Source organism: Eutrigla gurnardus (genome assembly GCF_963514095.1).
Source record: "Eutrigla gurnardus genome assembly, chromosome: 24".
In the NCBI taxonomy this organism is placed as follows: domain Eukaryota; kingdom Metazoa; phylum Chordata; class Actinopteri; order Perciformes; family Triglidae; genus Eutrigla; species Eutrigla gurnardus.
The window spans coordinates 5,513,010-5,533,568 of NC_139935.1; the positions used below are offsets into that span (position 1 = coordinate 5,513,010).

Here is a 20,559-nt window from a genome sequence, read left to right on the forward strand (position 1 = left end):
TTTTATGTGATCTTGCGCTGAGAAAATCCCGATCCCCCGCGGCTATGTGTGTGTTTTATGCGTTTTTTTTTCTGGCATTTCATGTGGTGAATATTAGATGAAAACATTGCAAAAAAAAAAAAAAAAATGAAAAAGAGACAATCTGACACTACTGAGTTGCACTGCATCACATTACAGGGCAATAAAAGGGACTAGAGTTCCCTTTCCCGGAGCCTTAATGCCACGGCACTTTGTTAATGGTCCAGCATGCTTTGTCGCTTCGTTTCAAACATCTAAACATACAGTATCCTTTTATTAATAATGCTTTCAGTGGACCCAAAGGAAACTCCCATTGCTCTCTTTACATTCCTCCCTCGTCTTTCTTTCCCTTGTTCCAAAATAAATTAGATTCCTCTCCTGGAAGCTCTGTCCAGGGGAATCCTTTAGAAAAGGGTCCAGGCAGTTGAGAGATATCTCTTTTGTTGGTCGAGGGGAAAAAAAAAAAAAAAATACAAGAAAGAGAATGGGTGAAAGACAAAGACCTCGGCAGCGGTGCTCTCTAGGGTCATTTCCATTCCGTTGAAGCCGTTCCTCCTGATTGGCCCCCTTCACGGCTGGAAGTGTGCACCGAGGCCCCCATCGGGGGGAAGGCCTGATGAGGGATTAGCCCTGTTTTAGCATGAATTTCAGGCAGGGCTGTGGCTACCATTCAGACCCTCCGAACCTCCAGCAAACCAGAGCATTGGCCAACCCACCAGAGCAACTTTTTTAATTAAACACTTTCACTGCCTTTCCTAATCCGCCTCCTCCCCTCCTCCCCCCCAACCCCCAGTGGACACCATCTCAGCCGTTTTCTTTTCCCTTCTCTCGCGCTCCTTTCGCTCCTCCTTTGTTTTATTCAACAGACGTATAAACTGAAGGGAATTAGTGCCTTTCCTCATTAAGAATGGAGACGTATAACGAGGGGCGAGCTGCGGAATCTTAAGGTTGAAAATCACCGATGTGGCAACATATATAATGAGCTTACAAACACTAGGGTCTGTGGAGATATGAGGTCCATTACAATAGATTACAATAGAAGGCAGAGTCAACCTTTGCTCCACACAGTAGAATCCCATATACAGCAACTTAACGCAACTTATTGACTGTAAGAAACCCCGGAAGCAAGATATGGAAACACTCCTCTATGCAGATGATACTGTGGTGTACTTCCACTTCCTATAGTCTATGATATGCTCGTCAATTTAATTTCTATTTTTGTTTGTATCATTAAAATATCTTCAGGTCACATAATAAAGAAATCATACTGACAACATTAATTACATTCTCCTCTGCAGACATTTCCAATACCTTGTAACGACAAAACTAATTTGTTTTTTTTTCAAATTAATTTCCCTCCCGCAAGAAAAATAACTCAATAATTCAAATTGAATATAATAATTTAATTTAAATGTATTTATTCTAAAACTCGCTCAGACTGTAGGAATAAATATTTATCACACTCAAACATTATGGAAATGAGCCAGACATTTTAAATGTGCAGTGTTATTCAATCAGTTCCCAACTCAAAAACATCACGGGAGGACAGAATTACTTTTTCTTTCAGCTGTTTGTCTGGAAGCGCTTTTGTTTTACCGTCTTGTAAAATGAGGGATTCCTAAACAGTCGTTTTCTCTGTCTACTGGATTAGAGTGATGCTGCACTGAGACATGCAGCAGCCACCAAATTAAATAAACCAAATAGCAGACGACACTGTATTATTCTATAACGTATGGCGCGATTAAATCTACTTGAATTGAGGCTCCAATCATCCAGCGATTTCCATCTTTATGTCGGTGATAAAAGGAGATGAAACATCACTTTTGTTTCTATTCTTAAACAAAGCTAGTTGACCAAAATTGGACAAAACTACCAGTTGGCTTCATGCTTATTCTTGGAATTTAATTTATACTTTCTCGTTGCTCCAGAGACATCTTATTTAAAGCCTCTTCTGACTCACTTTCTTGTTTTTATGTCCTGTTGGCATCACGTTGTTAATAGGGTCTATTTCCTCAAATGTACTCTGCGAGAGTTAAATAAAGGTTGCAAGCGCACGAACACCAACTGGAGGATTTATCGTTAAATTACATGTAGCTTGGCAACACCTTCTGCAGTACAAATCAGGTTTTGTGCTGCTTGAGACAGAGAGCTTACAGTAGTCGTCGCCTAGAGGGGGAGATACAGGTTATTCAAGGTTCTCCAGAAAGGAAGATGCATGATTTCTTTGCAGCAGGTGACTTCTTACACCCGGCGAACCTTTAGGTCATGCACACTTCGATGCACAAAGCAGGAATGTAACGTACGGCGGCTGACGGTATTTACAGTATGGGGAAACAAGCGTGCTCCGGCAGCTCCCTGCCACGTGCCCCGTCCTCACCAGCCGCCTTCAAAGCCTTCGCTGTGAGCTGTTTTTTTTCCCGGCAACTTCAAAGCTCTCCCTCCCACAAATGGTGCCGGGAAAAAAAAAAAGAAAAAAAAAAAGAAAGGGATGGCAACAAGTCAACATGACCGAGGGTTTGCTCGCTCTCACACTTACGTGCACTCCCTCCTCTCCCCCTGGGGAGAACGCGGCCTTGACACCGCTGCGAGAAAGTCAGATTCATCTCGCTGCCGGGACGCTCTTATTTTAGATGGGCGCCGTTTCAAGTGATCCTCCAACGTCTCCCTCGTTCATTCAAGAGCGGGCACAAAAGACTGGAACCGACATCTACAAAGACGTGCTTCTCCCCAGGTGAGTTGGCAGCGATATTTTTGATGTGCCTCTTGGCGGCACAACGCAACGACCTGAATGCAATTATTCACCACGAAAGGCAGGACGTCGGCGGCTTGTGAGGACAATCAAAGGGGCCGTGAGTTATTTCTCTCCTCGGAGCTGTAAACACTCTTGTCTGTCAGCCCAAACGGGCCAATTTGAAATAAAATATAATACTTTGACGATATATTCAAATTGATTTTTGGACTATGGATGTAACGCGCTGCCAAAGACTGTTAACTGTTCACGGGGTGAAACTCCTTATTGGTTCATCTCATTACATTCATGCCACTCTGCAATTAGACTCCCCTCCTCCAGAGCTTTTCAGAGCGTCTCCACTTCATTCGCATGCATCATAGCCGTTTGAATTGATTTTATTTCCTCCGCTCGTCACACACATATGGCTGTTGGCATGAGAATTAACGCGGCCCCCTTGAGAGCATCGCAGACATTCAGGAAAATGCTCATATTTGGGTTTAAAGCTTTTGTGAAACATGTGAAAAAGTAGACTCACTCGTCAAAAAGGCTGCAGGACTCCACGCAGGCGCGGCCCCGTCGGAAATATCGGCAGGAAAGACACTGGTCGGACCCCGGGCCCCAGCACCCGCCGTCCGAACACATCCGATCGCACACCATCTGATGTTGAGCTACGGAGCACAAGGGTGTAAATCGATGAGGAAACACACACATCATGCAAGTCACGCTTACTGGTGAAACGGGGGGTCGAAGCCGCTCTTGGATCGACCAATAATAAGCAGCAAAGTGAAATGCAATAACGCTTTATGATGGGTAATTGAATCCGGAGACTTTGTGCCTCACTTATGTGTCTGTTTCTGTATTCACACCTGGGGGGGACAAGTGAGTGCGGCGTGAATCTCCCTGCATGTGCACGTTAGTGTGTGAGTACAGCTGTGCGAGTAAGCATTGGTATTCCCCGCTCCTCGGCCCATTAAAGACCGCCCACCCTAAGCCCCCTTTTTTCCCCCCTCTAGTCGAAAACCACAACAATCGATGCTGTTCATCGGATTCGCCGCGTCCTCCATCCGGTGAGTGACACCCACGTCCCCGGGAGTGTCGCCCCAGGGAGGGGAGGGGGGGGTTGAAGCCTTTGTCAACAGCCGAGCAGTCAATGCTAGACAGGAGGGTTGAGCCTAATGAAGAGGCCTGTGTAAGGCCCCCGTCGATCGATTCCTCACACACACACCGCACTCATTAACTGGCTAATGATATCAACTGCAGGCTGGCCGAGGAAGACGACGGCCCACCTTTTTGTTTGTAGTTATTTCTATTACTGGCATAACACACAGATAATCATTTGCGATGAATAACAGCAGTATGGCGTTCCTGCTAGTATTATACCTCCCACTGAACAGCGTGGTCAGTTTCTGGCATCGGCAGCCGAAGCCGCATGTGAGCTCCTCATCGTTCCTTCAGGTTGTCCACCTCCCCGCGGCTAGCAGCGAGCCTAATCCTGCCCCTGTGCATGATGCGCTGAGCACTTTCCACAGGGAGCTGAATAAGGGCTTTCATGGGCGAAGGAGCCGCGAGACACCAGGGACACGGTCGCCTTGGAAACGGGCATGACAGTGTGTGTGAGGCTGGGAGGGGAGGTCGGTGGGATTTTTCGGGGGGGGAAGTTTGAAATTAATGAGATGCTAATGGGAAAATATTAAAGAAGCAGGAGAATTTAATAGGTGTTTTTTTTTTGTTACCGTTAGAATTGAAAGAAAAAAAAGAAACTTACTGCATTCCTTCGGGTCTCGGTTGTTGCGGATGAGGACCTTCTGGCTCTGGGTCCTGAAGAGCGACGTCCAGTTGACGGTGTTGTAGAAGCACAGGCGGCTGTTGTTGAAGATGTAGACGTTCCCGGCGCTGATCTCGTCCAGCGACTGGAACTGGAGCGAGGAGATCCAACGCTGCTTCAGGATGAGCAGGGAGATGCCACTTCCACTGCGGGACAAAAGCAGATTTAAGAGGTTGCGGCGAAGCAGGGAGACGTGGAGGTGAGGATGGAGAGAAAGAATAAGAAGAAATGGAGGAGGAGTCAAAAGATAAGAAGAGGAGAAACTTCGAGAGAGATGATTGGGAGAAGATGAGAAGAGCAAAAGTTGAGGGGGAAGAAAAACCAGACAAGAAAGCAGGATGCTCCGTCTCTGAAGGGAACAATGCTGAGCTACAGGTTCATTACTGCTGTTTACAAGGCCGGATCTCCTTTTGACTCTGCCGGCGCTATCCCACGGATCTGCCACTTGGAAGTGAACACAGATCCCGTTATCAAAACAGGGCTAATCAAAGCGCCGCCACGGCAACGCTTCAAAGGGCCTCTGTTGCAGAAACATCACGGGGCCGGCGGCTCATTAGCCCCAACAGTGGCTGTCCAAGTGGAGGAGAGCAGCGAGCTACATGAGGATCTCTGTGGGTAAAGACAGCTAAAACATGAGCACGTCCTCTCCATAGGAGCTGTACTGTAAGTGTGATGTCATAGATGATGTCACAAGCAGAGCTTAATGAGGATGCTTTATTGTTTTTTACCTGTAAAGAGATCGACCTCCGATGGTCGCCAGGCTGGAGAAAACACTCAGATCTGTCATGTTCTCAGGCCACGACTGGATGTTGAGGAAACCTAAAGAGAAGACGCGCTAGTTAGTAAACCCATTAAAAAGTCTATTTTTACTCTGATGAAAAGGGGAAAAAAAGGCGCCGAAGGAACATAAAAAACGACGAGAAAAAGAAAGGGATGCTTCCGTTGCCTTCGTTTATCCGTCATGGAGTTGCAACGAACTCTGAAGTTCAAGCAAGAACGCGTACTTTGTAAAGAAAAAGACAATCTACGCTAATTGAAAGAATCCGTCCGTTTGCACTCGCCTTTAATGACAGATTACATCAAATCGGGAAATCTTAGGAAACGACATTTAAAAGGGATAGAGGAGGAAAACGCCTCACATAGTAAGGCCATTGCTCTTTCTTATTGCCCGGGTTTTCATTATGAAAATGCAGTTTCACTCCATTAGCTGTTTGGCTCAACGGCATGTCGCAGTTTAATATGACAAAAAGGCTTTGTATACGTGGTATTGCTCATCCCTTAAGGCCTCTAATAGTTAATGAATAAATACACACACACACACACACACACACACACACAAGCACATTACTGTAAGCATGTGTAACTATTAGACACACACACACACACACACAATAACATCATATCCACCAGAGCACCTTTTAGATTTCACTGACAAAAAAACGGCTTCCACTTTCTCCTGAAAGCTTTCTCGGAGGCGACATCATTCACACACACACACACACACACACACACACACACACACACACACACACACACACACACACACACACACACACACACACACACACACACACACACACACACACACACACACCATAATAACGTTGTTTTTGTTTTGCAGTTCCTCCCAAGGTGACTCCAGTGATAACTTACCTGTGATCTCCTTCACCGTGCGGAACGCGTTGAGGCGCTCAGGGTCCAGAGGTCCGATACCGTGATACATGTCCCTGAGGAGGAAAAGTGAATACTATCTCTATCAAAACCATACATTGCTATGTTATGACCTTAATGATAAAAAAACAGTTTGGCATCTTCAGAGCTTCAGTTTGAATAGAGATAGTTGACGAAACATGTGACAGACCTGCAAAAATGTCTTAATTCCACGCTGCCGCCTCTAATACACTTAATATTCCATCTAGTTGGGTGTTTGCAAGAATAATAAATGGAGTACATTTTCTATTGACGTTTGGTTAGGGACCCGAAAACAACCTTTCAAGCTGTCACTTACCCTTTAATGCCGGTAATGAGGAAGACGAGGTTGCCGTTGATTTTGGTGCAGTTGACAAACTTGTCGATGTTGCTGGCGTCCACCGTCTGAGCCGTCTGCAGGCTGCCCGTCCCGATGCCGTCGCACACTGAGGATCACACATTATTCAGGTTACAAAGGTGGAAATCCAGCGCGCCCTTGCGCGGCGGAGACCTCATTTTGAGGAACTCCTAGAAGCTATTTGTCACGTTAATTCTCCGCACTCTTTTATGAAAATAGAGCCCTGCTCCGGCGCGTCGGCAAGGCCATTTGATGAAAGCACAATCCCCCCCCTCCATCCCCCATCTATAATGAATTCATTACATCTGCATTAATTACACTCGCGGTCTGGTGTGAGCCAAGTGTTTCTGACACAGGCGGAGGGGATGATGAATAAGGCTTGCATTAAGTGGTGTAACCATTTTTTGATCGTGATTTATACCAGCCAATTCCATATCTGAAATGTTAATTTGTTATCATTTCCCCCCCAGTTCCTCGGGCTATCCCTCATTAACCCCCCCCACACACCCACACCTCCCGCTGCGTGACGATGTAATCAAGGGATTAGCCAATCAATGGGGGGAACACACTCCCTGTCTTCCCCTCCGAGGAGAAAGGGCACATCAGTTACCTTTTGTGAGAACAACATGACGGTAGGGGCTAATCCTCTCGTATTGAACTGAAGCATACAGTTTAATTTCACATTAGACGTTTCGGGCGTTTAGCTCACACACACACACAGTCGTAATTACCGAGCAGGTAGCAGCAGTTTCTCCTTGCGGGGCCATTCGGCGCTAATTAATACGTCGACTGTTGTCGGGGATCAAGCACGTGACCTCCGTTTTTTACGCCACATCTGTCATCCTCCGATATGCACGGAGTAATCAGTGGGAGTAATGGGAAAACGAGTATTTTGTTTGAAGGAATACTTCAGCTGGGAACGATCCGTCATTACTTTTCCTGTGTTTTATAAGCTGTTTACTGCTTTACTTAGCCGTAAATTACACAAGATGTTGATATTTTTGGGGGGGGAAGTAAATCGGCTATAAGTATATTAAGTGTAATATTAAAAAAAATAAAAGATAAGCTAGCCTCCCATAAAATAAATCACATTTCCTATAAAGCTTTCCAAGTAATTCCTGCGGGGGACTGTTGATCCAGCATCATCGCGGTTAGCATAAAGCTATTAGATTAAAACGGTTTAAGTGCATAAGCTCTTGTACATGAATACAGTAAGCCAGGAAGTGAGGGAGGAGGAGGAGAATACTATTCTAATAGAAAGGTCTCGGGGTTCACCTTTGGGACAGATGTCGGTGCAGGGGATGCACATCTTGATGCGGTTCTCTTCCACCTCCATCTTGTTGCTGGGACACGCTCGGACACAGGAGCTGTGGTCCACCACGAAGTTATCTGAAACAACAGCGGAGAAGTGGAGCATTTTTTCGTATTTCCTGGAAGGAGACCCTCTAATTGTGATTGTGTTTTAATCACGTTTGAATAATGATGAAAACTAATAGTCTAGGGCTGCATTGCTCCGGAGACGTAATGAATCAAATTAGCGTTTGGGTGCAGCGGTGGGAGAAGTGACTGGTGTGTGCTCGTTTGATGATCAGTGGGACTTGAATATGCAATCTGTCGACGGAGCGCCACTTTTTTTAACGCACGCCTGCTGAATCGCTGCACTCCCGACTCCGAGGAAGAACCGCTATTTCGGGGGTTCCTTTTCTTCCGTCGCCAGGAGCTGAAACAGATGGCGTGGCGCGGAGTTGATTGAGACGCCCCCAATTTATTTATGTTTGAGTGATTTATCTTGACTTGCAATAATTGTCTGGAGTCTAATTTCAGCACGGGGAAGAGGATAAACGGCTCTTCAATGGACACTGGTTCACAGTCTGTAAAACTTAATTATGAGCATCGTTAGGAGCATCTGCGGCGGCTTGGACGGCGACTCACGTGGGCATTTCTTGACACAGAAGGCTCCGTAGGTGTACTTGGCTCGGGGGTTGTGCTCCAGCTGGAAGGAGGTGGGGTTGTACACAAACGGCTGAGGGCACTGGGTCACGCACGCTCCGCTGTCGTTGAAATTGGTGCACGCCTGTAGGGGAAGAAAGCAAGGAAGCACAATCAACAGGGAGGACATCCTGAGGCGAGGGTCGCTGCGAGTGATTACGCCAGCATTTCATTTTAACGCCGGGGTTGCGACACGCGGATCACGCCGCCGGTCCCCTCGTCTCTTTGAACGCTCTGAACGGGAGAAAAATTGGGAGCCATCAACGCGATGTAAATGGTGAAATGTTTCCCCATAAAAGCCCGTAAGTGCTTCGTCGTCTGTGGCCGCCGGGCTGAAAATGGCAGTAATTGAATTGGATGAGCCTGTCGGTGAATTACAACCGCAATATCGTCTCCGCCGGGCGCCGCGCGGGTGTGACGCGGGACGGGAAGAAGTTGAGGTGATAAAGGGGATACTAATTGGAACACTGAATCACCAATTTGTTCTTTGAGGAGCCGCCACAGCCGAGGACTTTTACGGCCCCCCGTAAAATGACAAACAATTTATCAGCCGGTAAACAAAGTGGGGGATTTTTGTTAACAGATGTCGCAGAGAAGACGATGGAGGGGACGGCGTTAGATCTGATGCAGGAATGATGTGTGTGTGTGTGTGTGTGTGTGACGTACGAAGCAGTCTGTGTCCTTGGGTCCCGAGCAACCGCCGGCGCACTCTCGATGGCAGCAGTCGCTGACGTAGGGCCCGAAGCATCGACCGTCACACTGCTCTGCACACACCGTCTTCGTCACTGCACAGGGCGGGAGAGGACAGAAATAGAAATCCTTAAACACCAGCGGCCTCAACATTCCTCTCCGACGAGGCACAAAGGGGAAACGGTGAGCGGCCTTTGTTGAGCTAAAGGTCAGACCGGTGGGTCGAACGCCCAGACGGACTTTAAAAACAGCTGCTCCGGAGGTGCCCTTGAGTGGTCCTCCAACCTGGAGCCAGCAGCTCCCAGTTCAGGATCTGAAGTGGGAGGACTGGAGCGAGCTCGATTGGTTTTCCTCGGAGAAATGGAAGTTTGGAAGAAAAAAAAGTTCACCAACCCCACGTGTTCGCCATATCTGTGCTTACGCGGCAGGCGTTTTTCTGCCAAGCGGAACCCACTGGCCAAAGACACCTTCCAACTGTGCTGTTAATTCCCAGAAAGCCTGGGCTTTATTTGTTGCCATGCCAACTCTTGAGGAATTATTTCCCATTTCCTTTATTTTTATACCATAAAACGCCTTTAAAAAGAAGCTGCGTTATTCCAAACGCTCGCACCTATTGCATCAAAGTTGCTCCGACGCTCGTGTGACCGAACAGCCTCCCACGTTGGTGGCAGAGCGGGAGATGTGGCAGCCAGCGAGTCAGCAGGAGATCCAAGCTGAGGCATTTAAAAACTGCTGTGCTCACTCTCCGCTGTGTTGGGAACATAATGATGCAGCCGTGAAAGAAAACAACAAGGCCCTGTAGTCTATTAGTCTGTGTTAGTCTGAGAAAAACAGGCCAGTTGCTCTCTGGGTTTTCGGTGCGACACGAGTGGAACTGCAATTAAACAAGAGAACCAACATTTCTGCAGCTACGCGGCTCCCTCTTTATTTTCCGCTGTTTTTTTCTCCACATCACTTTGTCGGCGGAGAACTCCTCTCACCGCCGCCGCATTAAAAATCCGTACGGCGGAGGAGAAAGTCATTTGCTTTCCACATTTATTATTTAATTCCGGGTTATTTCGAGCAGGAGAAGATAGATGTGCTCACAAAAACAACACACCTGTGTCAAAATCAGACCCTTTTAAAGCAGACTGTTGAGGATTCTCAGCAAAAAATCTGGACGATGTAGAGAAATAGTTGGCCTGCTCCTTTAATATAGGTCAGTATCCGGGACGTACTCACAGGTTTGACACTGATCCTCCTGATGACCCCAGCAGCGTCCGTTACACGAGCGATGACAGCGTCGGCCTGCAGAACACACACACACAAACACACAGCAAAGTTAAGATTTAAAACTTCCCCCGGACTCGTGACGGGGGGAAGTTATCTTCCCACGCTCGTCCGACAAACTTCCCCCGGAGCCATTATGGCGAGGTCTGTGGAAAACACAGGCGTGGAAGACAAGCCTGCTACTCCCTTCCATCAAGCGCTCGCACAGGCAAAGTGGAGCCTGACAGAGCAGCCTTCATCTGCCATCATCAGGGCTTAATTGAGTACGGGTTAATTACAGAGTAAGTGGAATAGTACGGCAGACTGTCACCCCGGCCCCTTCCACCACTCCCACTGTGGGGTTGTTAATGTTAAATACTAACTACCGCTTGGCAAAGGCCCCCCCTAGTTTGGCAACCTCAACTCCCACTCGCTCTCTTGTCATTTTTTTTTTTTTTGGCCCACCTCCTCCGCTCCTCGCCGCTTTTCCCATCCTCCTCCTCCGCCATCACTGCCACTTCATCAACAACAGAGAACTTCTTCTCACACGCAAGCTTAAATTCTTCTTTATTTGAGAGTCGCCTCAAGACGCAGATTCTGTTCTGTAAGCGGGGAAAGGTCGTCGCGCCTTCTCATCAAAGAAACCCCCAGCTTTGTCTTTGCTCACTATTTGGCGCCTCATCTGTCCCCTGATGTGTTTTGCCACAAGGGGGGCACGGAGAAACTTCTTTCCCCCCGCCTCAGAACGAGCGAGAGGCCTCGACCATAAATGTGCAGAAAAAGTTTCGAGCAGCTCTTCTGACACAGAATGTCCGCCGGAGAGCGACGCCTGTTATGTCCAATGCTGGGGGAGTCGGGGGGACGGTGGCGACCAGGGGAAGTGGGCAGCTTCAAACCAGCTGTCAGATTCAGTGAGATGTAAAAGGCGTGCAGCAGACAGCAGCTCCATGGGCCTCGCTGCGGAGCTGCTACCACGCCACTACAATGGGAGGGTTCACGCGCTGATCTAACGCTATGTGATTTCGCTTCCAAATGGCCGCCAGGCAAACAGTGAACACAAAGAGATAGGGCATGACTGCAGCTGGTGGGGGGGAGTGTGTGTGTGTGTGTGTGTCTACAACAGGCAGAAAAAGAACCATTTGATTTTCATCCAAAAAAAAAGGCACTGGTTTCACTGGTTTTTCACTCACATCCGAGGTTGCTGTTGTTGGACGGCACCACCAGCAGCTCGGCCTGGGGGTTGTTGATGATGTCGCTCCAATGGATGGTGTCGGCGTGGCACAGGAATTTGTTCTGGTCGACGTAGACGCCGCCGTTCAGGATCTCTGCAGGACAAGACGGAGAGGAATGAGCAGACGGGGCGTGGGTATATATATACGTCGCGTGCGCACGATGGCAGCAAATCAATACTTCAAGGTTAACTCCCATCGCTCCTTTGTCTCGAAGCGGCGCGCCGCATAAAGTGTCCCCCGGAGTGCATCTGAACACGGAGATAAATGTTATTGACGAATGCACGGTGTAATTCAACAGCAAAGACAATGATGCTTCATAAAGACACCCAAAAAAACCTTGAAACTGCACGCCGGTGTGAATTCACAATTATGCATCGAGTATTAAATAATGTCATTTAGCTGGAGAGAGTTGGAGTTAATGAGTTTGAATGTCGCAGGAAGACACCCGATCCTCGTCGTGTTAATTAAAAATGAAATAGTAAACTGCCGTATCCTCACAGAGGGATACAGTGAGTGAAGAGCGATGTACGGAGGGAGTCGTGCTGTATGTGGAGAGCGGTATTTGTGTCTGGTATCATGTTGATTTCTCACTGTGGAGTAAAACAACTAAAAAAAGAAAGAAGAAAAAAAATAAGCAATTTGGAATATGTTCCACTATTATCTTCAAGGGCTCGGCTCACAACGGGCCCACATCATTAAACGGACTCGGGGGTACTGGATCGCAGGTCTCTTGACCTGCTCCGCGTTGATCAGCCAAGCCGACACACCCACACACACACACACACACACACACACACACACACACACACACACACTCCTCCATTTGCATAATAGCAAAAATATGCTTCTTTTCAAGGACTAGTGCCCTGAACAGATGGCTGCACGTGGAGAATGATGATCAATCCTAATCCCCTCTCCCTGTTACTAATCCAGGTTTTGGATACAGAATGAAACGATGCCGCTGTAATCCCGAGCCGTGACCCCCGGGGGTCAGAAGAGAAACAACAGCCTTCCGTCGGCGTCCCTGCGGGACACCAGCCGACTGTATTATTTCCGCCTCGTTGAGGGATTTAGATACAAATCACCTCGCGTCCCCTTCTCCTTGGATATGAAGCGGCGCCCCGGATTTTCCCGTGAAAGTACTCGTCGTGATGAATTCAATTTAATATGAAAAACGTAACAATGTGGCTCAAATCGGGGGGCTGGATTAGCTGAAGGTAAAGAAGGATATTATCTCCCCGGGCGGATTATTAACGGCGTATGAGTTATGCGGATGGTTCGGCAGCTGGGAAGCTCACGCAGGAAGCTAATCATTACCATCCGACACCCTGATTAAGGAAGTGGGCCTTGGTGGAGACGGGGACATTTATTCAAAGCCCTCTTAGAGGTGACACGGTGCTCCGTCTGCCCGCTGAACGGCCTACAGCCGCGGCCTCGTGTAATCATGTTCCCGTCACAATGGACCATTTATCAGAGGGTGTTTTACATTCATTGTGGGCGAAAAAAAAAAAGGAGACAGTGGCAGCGCTTTAGTCAAATATCACTGTCAGCACGATTTCATTTAATTTAGAAACACAGATGAAGTAAGTGTCATATTGTACATGAACTGGTCGTTTCTGCAGATTTTCTTCCAGGATAGTAAGAATAAAACATCATCAGAGGATGCCTGATTTGCATGTTTTATTCAAAATGCCCCAAAAACGTGTAAAACTTAAAAGAATATTTGTGGAAATGAAAGTTCAGTCGGACTCAGATGCACCAAACTTACAAGTTTTGTTCCTGTCCGTCTTCTGAAGGACCGTGTTCATACATCATTCATAGCCTGATTCATATTATTCCTAAAAAACAGGGCAAACATTGATTTATTTTTCCTGGCTGTCGACAGAATTATCTGCTTTACCGAGATAAAAAAATTAAACAAGAAGTCGGGAACTTGCTTTAACCCGACGTTCTGTTCTGGAAACCATTTGGCTTTTTTGTTTGAGTTGAAACTTTTGAGACCAAACATTTTCCTGAACTTTTTTTTCTTTTTTTTCAGTAATAATTTTGACATTTTGTAGGTATGACAGATAAAATCCATTCTGCTGTTTTATGGGGGAGCAGTCTTCCTCTTGGACCCGCCCAGCACTGTCCCAAATGCTCTTTTAAGTGCTTGTGTCCAGATCCCGTCTGCTCGCCGGGAGACAAATTGCCACCTCCGCTGCCCGTCCGGGGCAAGGGCACTAAGTCTTCCAGCGGGATGACAAGCCGTCGGGCGGTCATTCATTAACACGGCGACAGTCCTGCGCCGCCGCCCCCCTCTCCTTCCTTCGATCTTTCCATCAGCTCGGGAGATCTACAGCCGACCATCCTCCTCTACCTCCCGCCCGCCGCCCCTCCGCCCAACCCTGCACGCGGCTGTGAGTTACGAGGTAGTCATAAAAGCTATTGTCCTGCATCGGAGCACAAAGGTAGGTGGAGGCGGGGTGTAGAGGAGAGGGAGGGGACCCAGATATGAGGGGGAAGAGGTTATTGCTAAGGTTAAAACAATTATGATTTTTAAAATATTGAACTGCCGCTCTAAAAACAAGGTTTCTGATCAAGTGAACTTTATAGATGACGAGCTTCTGTGGACATTTTTCATCCATTCGGTCCCTCTCCCCCATGTTCTCCAGTGCTTCCTGGGGGGGAAGCTGAGCCGTTTCAAGGCCAGACGGCATTTATAATCCTTCTGGGTTCTGGATCTACCCTGGGGGCCTCTTACTAGCGACACAAGCCCAGAAAACCTCGAAATAGAGGCATCCAAGAGGCATCCGATGCCCGAACCACCTCAGCTGCCCTACAAGGGGAGCTCATCTCAAAGATATTCACAGCGCCTAGCTTCTCTGGGTCACACACGCAGCGTTTTATGGGTGCACGTGGCTGCCGAGGGCTCCGCCGCCGTACGCCCGGGTCACGTCGGGTTCAAGGCGCTTCCTGGCGAAGCACTTCGCTACATCTCTCTCGGCAGTGACACAAAACGTCTCGCTGTGACGGAGGAAGAAATAAATAAAAATCTCACCAAGCGAAAGTTGAAGTGTCATGAGGAATCAGAGAGGATAGATGTGATGTGGGACCGTGGGAGGAGACGGCTGGAGGAGGAGATGATTAAGTGACACATATCACATGAAACTGAATGAGTCGATGAATGGCTTTGTTTGATGCATTTCGTCTACGTCAAACAAACTACGTATTTCTTCTTCTGCTCCAGCACCTCGTATTAAAAAGGTGCTGCATGTTATTTGGCACGAGACACTTGGATGGTGCAACCAGGCTTCCTGCTGAACATCTATGAAAACAATCCCCCCAAAAAACAAACTGAAATTGACCTTTTCAGCCTCGTCTAAACTGGGCTGAACCATTTCTACCACTATTATGGTAGAAAAGTGAAAAATACAGGATACAAAAATAAATGTCTTCTCTCTTTATGCCAAATAATTACTGTATATAATGAATATATTAATAAATAAATAAGAAAGGAACCAATTAAAGGTCAAAACTTTGTCTGAATGACTTTAACACCTGAGGAAACCTGATAATGACGAGGCAGAAACCTTTTCACACCTGTTACTTTAATATTTCACATTTAGTTCACCCACCGAACAACCATCTACATCTTTTCTCACACAAGAGAGCAAAGAGAGAGTCAGAGCGCCCTGACAACAACCCGGTAACACTTTTATGTAAAAATAATTAAAAGTCAAGGGGGGCTTTATAAAAAAAACTCACTTTGGGGAGGCAAATACTCTTTTTTTTGTATTGTGCAGCTTGAAATAGAGATCAGGCCAATCGGTGCACAGATTGTTGAGGAAGTGGAAATGATCCCCGTGCCATTGCGAGCCAATTAAGTTCATTTTACGGTCATTCAGCAGAGCGAAGAGCCCCCTAGTTAGGAGTAGTTTCTCGGCGATGATGGGCCCCGGCAGCAATCAACGGCCATCGCTCTATAGGGAGCCCGGCTGATGAGCTTTCATCAGTGCTGCTAGCCACTTGTCCCGCATCTCTATCTCTGCCTAATTATGCTGATGAATAAGGCCGTAATAGTGATGCGTCCTCTACTGATGAGCCCATGCGTTTTCCCGTTATTGTCACGTATCGCACGACTCGAGTGCCCAGCTCTGCTCTTTTCCATTAGGAGCGTCACTCCATCCTTGTCGCCCTCCCAACCAAGCCACCCCCTCTCCCGCAACAAATGTGCTTTCTCACTCCGGCGATGGGCCGACTTGCTGAGCACGGGGAACGGAGGAATTGAGATGATCACTCTTTCTTTTTCCGCAGTCGAGAGCCCCCTTTTTTTTTTTTTTTTTTTCACGAGCTCCAGAAAGGACATGTGACGTACACAAAAATCTCAAAGCTTCAGCATCAGTTCGACAAAGCCTCCAATTTGTAGGCAGAGCCTGCTAGCTAAGCCGAGGCATTACCTCTTAAATGCCAATTAATCACTCTGTGCTTGGGAGGAACATGCAGAGAGACCCAGTGGAGGTTTTTGTTTTCTCATTTTTTTAAAAAAAACAACCAACCTCCCCCTCCCCCCACCTACGTTTAAGAGAGATGTGATGGAGCGACATTAATGAGAAGTCATTAAAACTGATGCACCCTCTTTAAATACACAACAGAGATGCAACAAGGTGACAGAAGATCAGCACATTTTCAACCAAAGGGAATACATTAATGAGGGAAATTGCAATAAAGTAGATCCACACGCACACACACACAAATGTTTGTTTTTCCGCCAGCATTGTTTGAAGAGCTTTTCCTGGGGAATGTACAGCATGGTGTGTGTGTGTGTGCGTTCGCTGACATGCATCAGATGATCGCGGCGCTCGGTGACACGCCGCAGACAGCTGGCGTGACAGAAGGTGCCCAACTGGGGGAATGAGACAAATTGCCTTCATTTTCTTAGAGTGCAACCTCTTCGGGGGGGGGGGAACGCTGATGAACGTTCAAATCTGCAACTCTAGGAAAATAACCACCCGCATGAGAGCCAATGAAGGGTTAGAGAGCTATATTAAAAAAGTCGTGGATTTCTCTCTGATTTAGACAAAAAAAACTGTGATTAATACATGACGTGAGTGGAAAACAAGAAGTTCTCTGAGGAAACCCCCTGTGTGTAATTGTGAGGCTCCACTGTACAGTGCCTCCGAGCGTGTTTACTCTAAAGGAGGGTGGGGGTGGGGGGGGGGCACAACACAGAGGCTGCTGAGAAAGTAACTGCTTAAGTGAAAACGACTCTTCAAATCCCCTGAATAAGTGCGGAGTCTCCAGACTGCAAACAAGCCGCCGGTAGATAAATGGCTGCAGATCACCGAGATAATAGAGACAGAAAACGGCGACCAGTTTGCCTCAAGGCATGAAAAAGCATCAGCACAGGGGGGGCCCCTCCGGTCTGGTTTCAGCCACCGGAATTAAATGAACTTTTCAGAGGGCAACCCGGGTAGCGTGGCGTTTCTTTGGAAACGCTTTGCTCCTCTAGTTGCACATTTTTATAAAGACCTGTATTATTCACACACCTAAAAAGCTGTCGTTTTTTAACATTTTTTTTTTTATATAAATGACACAAGCAGATCCACAGTGGCTCCGGGGGCCTCTGACTTGAGGAGAACTTATCTGATCTTCACGGCAAAGCGGAGGTGGGTCTCCAGAGTCCCGTTTCCCCCACTTCTCCATTATTAGCTCTGCCAGCCAAAGAGATATTGTGCTCGGTGACAAATGGGAGAGGAGCGCCAGGGCGCAGACAGTGCGGGGGAGGTCCCCTCCATCTTCCCCCCCCCCCCCACACCTCCTCACGATGCCGCCGTGTCCTCCCCGATAACCATAATTGTGTTTTAAAGTCCCTGATTAAATTTCGCCGTCACGAATGATATTGTTTTGCGATGAATTGTTATGAAAAATGCTTCACGTTAGGAGATTACGGAGGCTGTGAAGGTGCAGCCAAAACGCGGAGGAGGAGATGCCATTAATGTATTTCTTTTTACTTCTAAAGCTTCAATGGATGCTAAATGAATCTTCTTTTCCCCCTCCACCCACTCTTGCTCCACCCGTCTGTCATCCTTTCCCTTCCTTCACAGGTTACATCATCAGCAGGAAAAACTTTTGGTTAATAAAAATAAAATCTAAACTTTTTCCTGTCTCTTACTTTACTGTCATAATGGAGGTCTTCCACCTGAGTGTCACGGTACCTCTTTTTTTTTTTTTTTAGAGGTGACACAAAATGCAATCAGGGCGAATGAGAAGCCAGCAAATTCAATAATGGAGGCAAATGAAAATGGAACTGGAGACTCTGCACTTAAGGCAGGATGGGCTCACGGCCCTAATAAGCCCTCTTCTGTCACCGCTTCCCTGCATCTAAATTAACCAGAGGCCCTCCAATCAGCGCAGGCAAACAAAAGAGCCAGCCAAAGAGGACGGGAGCGCCGCTGAATACTAATCAGCGACACATATGTGGTCGGATTAGTGGAGAATCTATTATCAGTCTGTTAAGAAGTATACCTTTCTTAGAATGTTGTAAAAAAAAGCCATAAATGTGCACTTTTTGCCAGCCGTGTGTTTTTGAAGTTCCAAAAACGGAGCTTTAATAGGTCTCGGCGACCCGCGGGTCAAGCAACTCACTCGTCAAATAAATTGCCAGGCACGGTCTCGGAGTACGAACGGCTCCAGAAAGTGCTGTCCCAGGTTGTTTTCCTCCGGCGGCAGTGATCGCTTGCGTTACAGCGGAGTCTGTTATTGTGCTGCAAATAGTGTTTTGGTACAATTGGCCGGGCTCGGAAACATCCGACTCAAATTCAGGGAGGCACGAGGAATGGATCATCGGGGAGCCGTCAAGACAGTAAAAACTCAGCACATAACTCCCGACGTTGCACTTATTATTACACGTCCAGGAAAAGGTTACTGTAATTTGTGTGCGCCGCGCACGGCGTTTTGTAATTCAAATCGGACTCATTACATATTTTTCAGAGTGAGAAATGCTTAAGAAGTGTCGGAAACACAGCTCACCCTCTACATTAAAATTGACACCTACAAAAGGGCTAAATGGGCAATTTGTCATTCCCTGGCACAGAGCAGCGGCACTCATCCCCTCCGCTTGGGTAATTTGGGACACGCCGACACGGACGCACACACCAGCAAATCAACTATGACCAGTAAATTGCCTCCATCTGGTTCTACAGTACATTTAGTGGGAGCTTTGGTGAGCCAGACCAGCCCCACCCCTCCCGACTTTCGATGATTTTTTCTGCGGGCGGAGAGACGAGCGAATCGGTGCTAATGATTGGCGGCGCGCGACGCTAATGGATTTGTGGTTTGGAGTGGAAGTTACCACAGCCGATCTGGAGAAAAATAAATAATAACGGAGCCTAAAAAATGTCATTAAAACTCGCCAAAGTCAAGCAGCTTGCAGACGCCTGCGAGGGGACAGAAATTGCACACAAACGCAGTGCGAAAGCGTTCGCCCGTCATTCCTCCAGAGGGCCCAAAGCACACAAATATGTTGCAATGTCAGGAGGGAGAGGGCGCCGGTGGCGAGACAAACAAGCAGACGCTTTGAATATAATTACTGTCTGACGGAGAGAGCGGCCACTATGCCTGATAACAGCGCAGCATTTTGTGTTATTAAATGTCTGCAGACACGGACCCTTCAGTCGAGACGGGAGTGATGTCCTCGAACGCGTCACGACGGCTTCGGGATTACGTAAGTCGAGGTTTTCCAGCTGGAGGTGCGGCTTATTTTAAAAAAAGGTCAAACATAAACTGGTTGTAAAGTTACTGGCAGTTGATTCTGCAAGATTAAACTCATTTTTGCAAATTTGCAAGAATATTCCCTGATATTAAAGTGGTAAATATACAGATGCCACCGCTGGCAGTGGATGACAAATTCTACTTATAAGGAAAATAAGGAAATACTCCTGATTTTAGCCCAAAACATACAGCATTTAAGTTTTACCACTTAAATCTCATTATATCTGTCTATTTTTCTCAGAATATTACCCTCCTCCCTGGCTGTGTCTTTATTTTTAGTTCAATTACGCTAATACACCCTTGTTAATTCATGATACATTCATGAATATATCAGTTCATGTGTTTCCATGACATCTGGCAATATTAAAACTGATTTTCCAGAGCCCTTTTTGAGACTTTTCAGTCCTGAATCTTCTCCCTTTTGCATTCCCATCCACACCCAGACCTCGTGGCCCCTCATCATAAACCTTAAATGTGCTTTTGGAGCCCGACGTGATGAAATCGCAGCTCTTCAGCGATTTCAGGGAGACGTTTTGTATTTCGCTGCAACAGATCTCCTTATTATCGCCCCGACCTCGGCAGCTCCGTGTCGGCTGACTGAACTTATCTCGGCATGTCATTGTAAGTTGTTGACGTTATTAGAAGTGCTCGCAGGACTCCCAGCTTCCCCCGACTCCCTGAAGACACGACGGCACATTTAACACAGGATCGGACGCTTGGGCGACCGGGCTTTTCATCCGCTATTAGGGAGTGAGGGCCATTACTGTGATGTGGGGATGCTGTCAGGTGAGCAGGTAGCTCAGTTAGTCCGGGTCAGCTGGCGTCGGCCGGTGGGAGTGAACCGGAACATCAAAGAGCGGCGCAGGGGGCAGCGAACACACCGCCCCGGGGGACTATTACCATTCCATTAGAGATCATTTTGCCTGCTTCAAGACAAGCCTCCGCCGCTAATGGAGACAACCCTGAAGCCCCCTGGGTATTCTCGTCAAAGGATTTAAACAAAAAGCCCCAACGGCAGCGCTGACAG

At 47.3% G+C, this 20,559-nt stretch overlaps 1 protein-coding gene across 1 annotated transcript in view; it reads right to left on the reverse strand.

Moving 5' to 3' along the window:
• The window catches only part of LOC311009721 (receptor tyrosine-protein kinase erbB-4-like), a 159,184-nt gene that overhangs the window by 42,364 nt on the left and 96,261 nt on the right, over nucleotides 1-20,559 (reverse strand). Inside the window, exons 4-13 of the mRNA XM_084004070.1 lie at nucleotides 11,739-11,873; nucleotides 10,522-10,587; nucleotides 9,277-9,395; nucleotides 8,554-8,695; nucleotides 7,897-8,010; nucleotides 6,583-6,709; nucleotides 6,228-6,301; nucleotides 5,303-5,393; nucleotides 4,515-4,720; nucleotides 3,285-3,417 (exon numbers count right to left, since the gene is read on the reverse strand). Coding sequence (XP_083860196.1) covers nucleotides 3,285-3,417; nucleotides 4,515-4,720; nucleotides 5,303-5,393; nucleotides 6,228-6,301; nucleotides 6,583-6,709; nucleotides 7,897-8,010; nucleotides 8,554-8,695; nucleotides 9,277-9,395; nucleotides 10,522-10,587; nucleotides 11,739-11,873 — 1,207 coding nt within the window. The remainder of the gene's footprint in view (nucleotides 1-3,284; nucleotides 3,418-4,514; nucleotides 4,721-5,302; nucleotides 5,394-6,227; nucleotides 6,302-6,582; nucleotides 6,710-7,896; nucleotides 8,011-8,553; nucleotides 8,696-9,276; nucleotides 9,396-10,521; nucleotides 10,588-11,738; nucleotides 11,874-20,559) is intronic.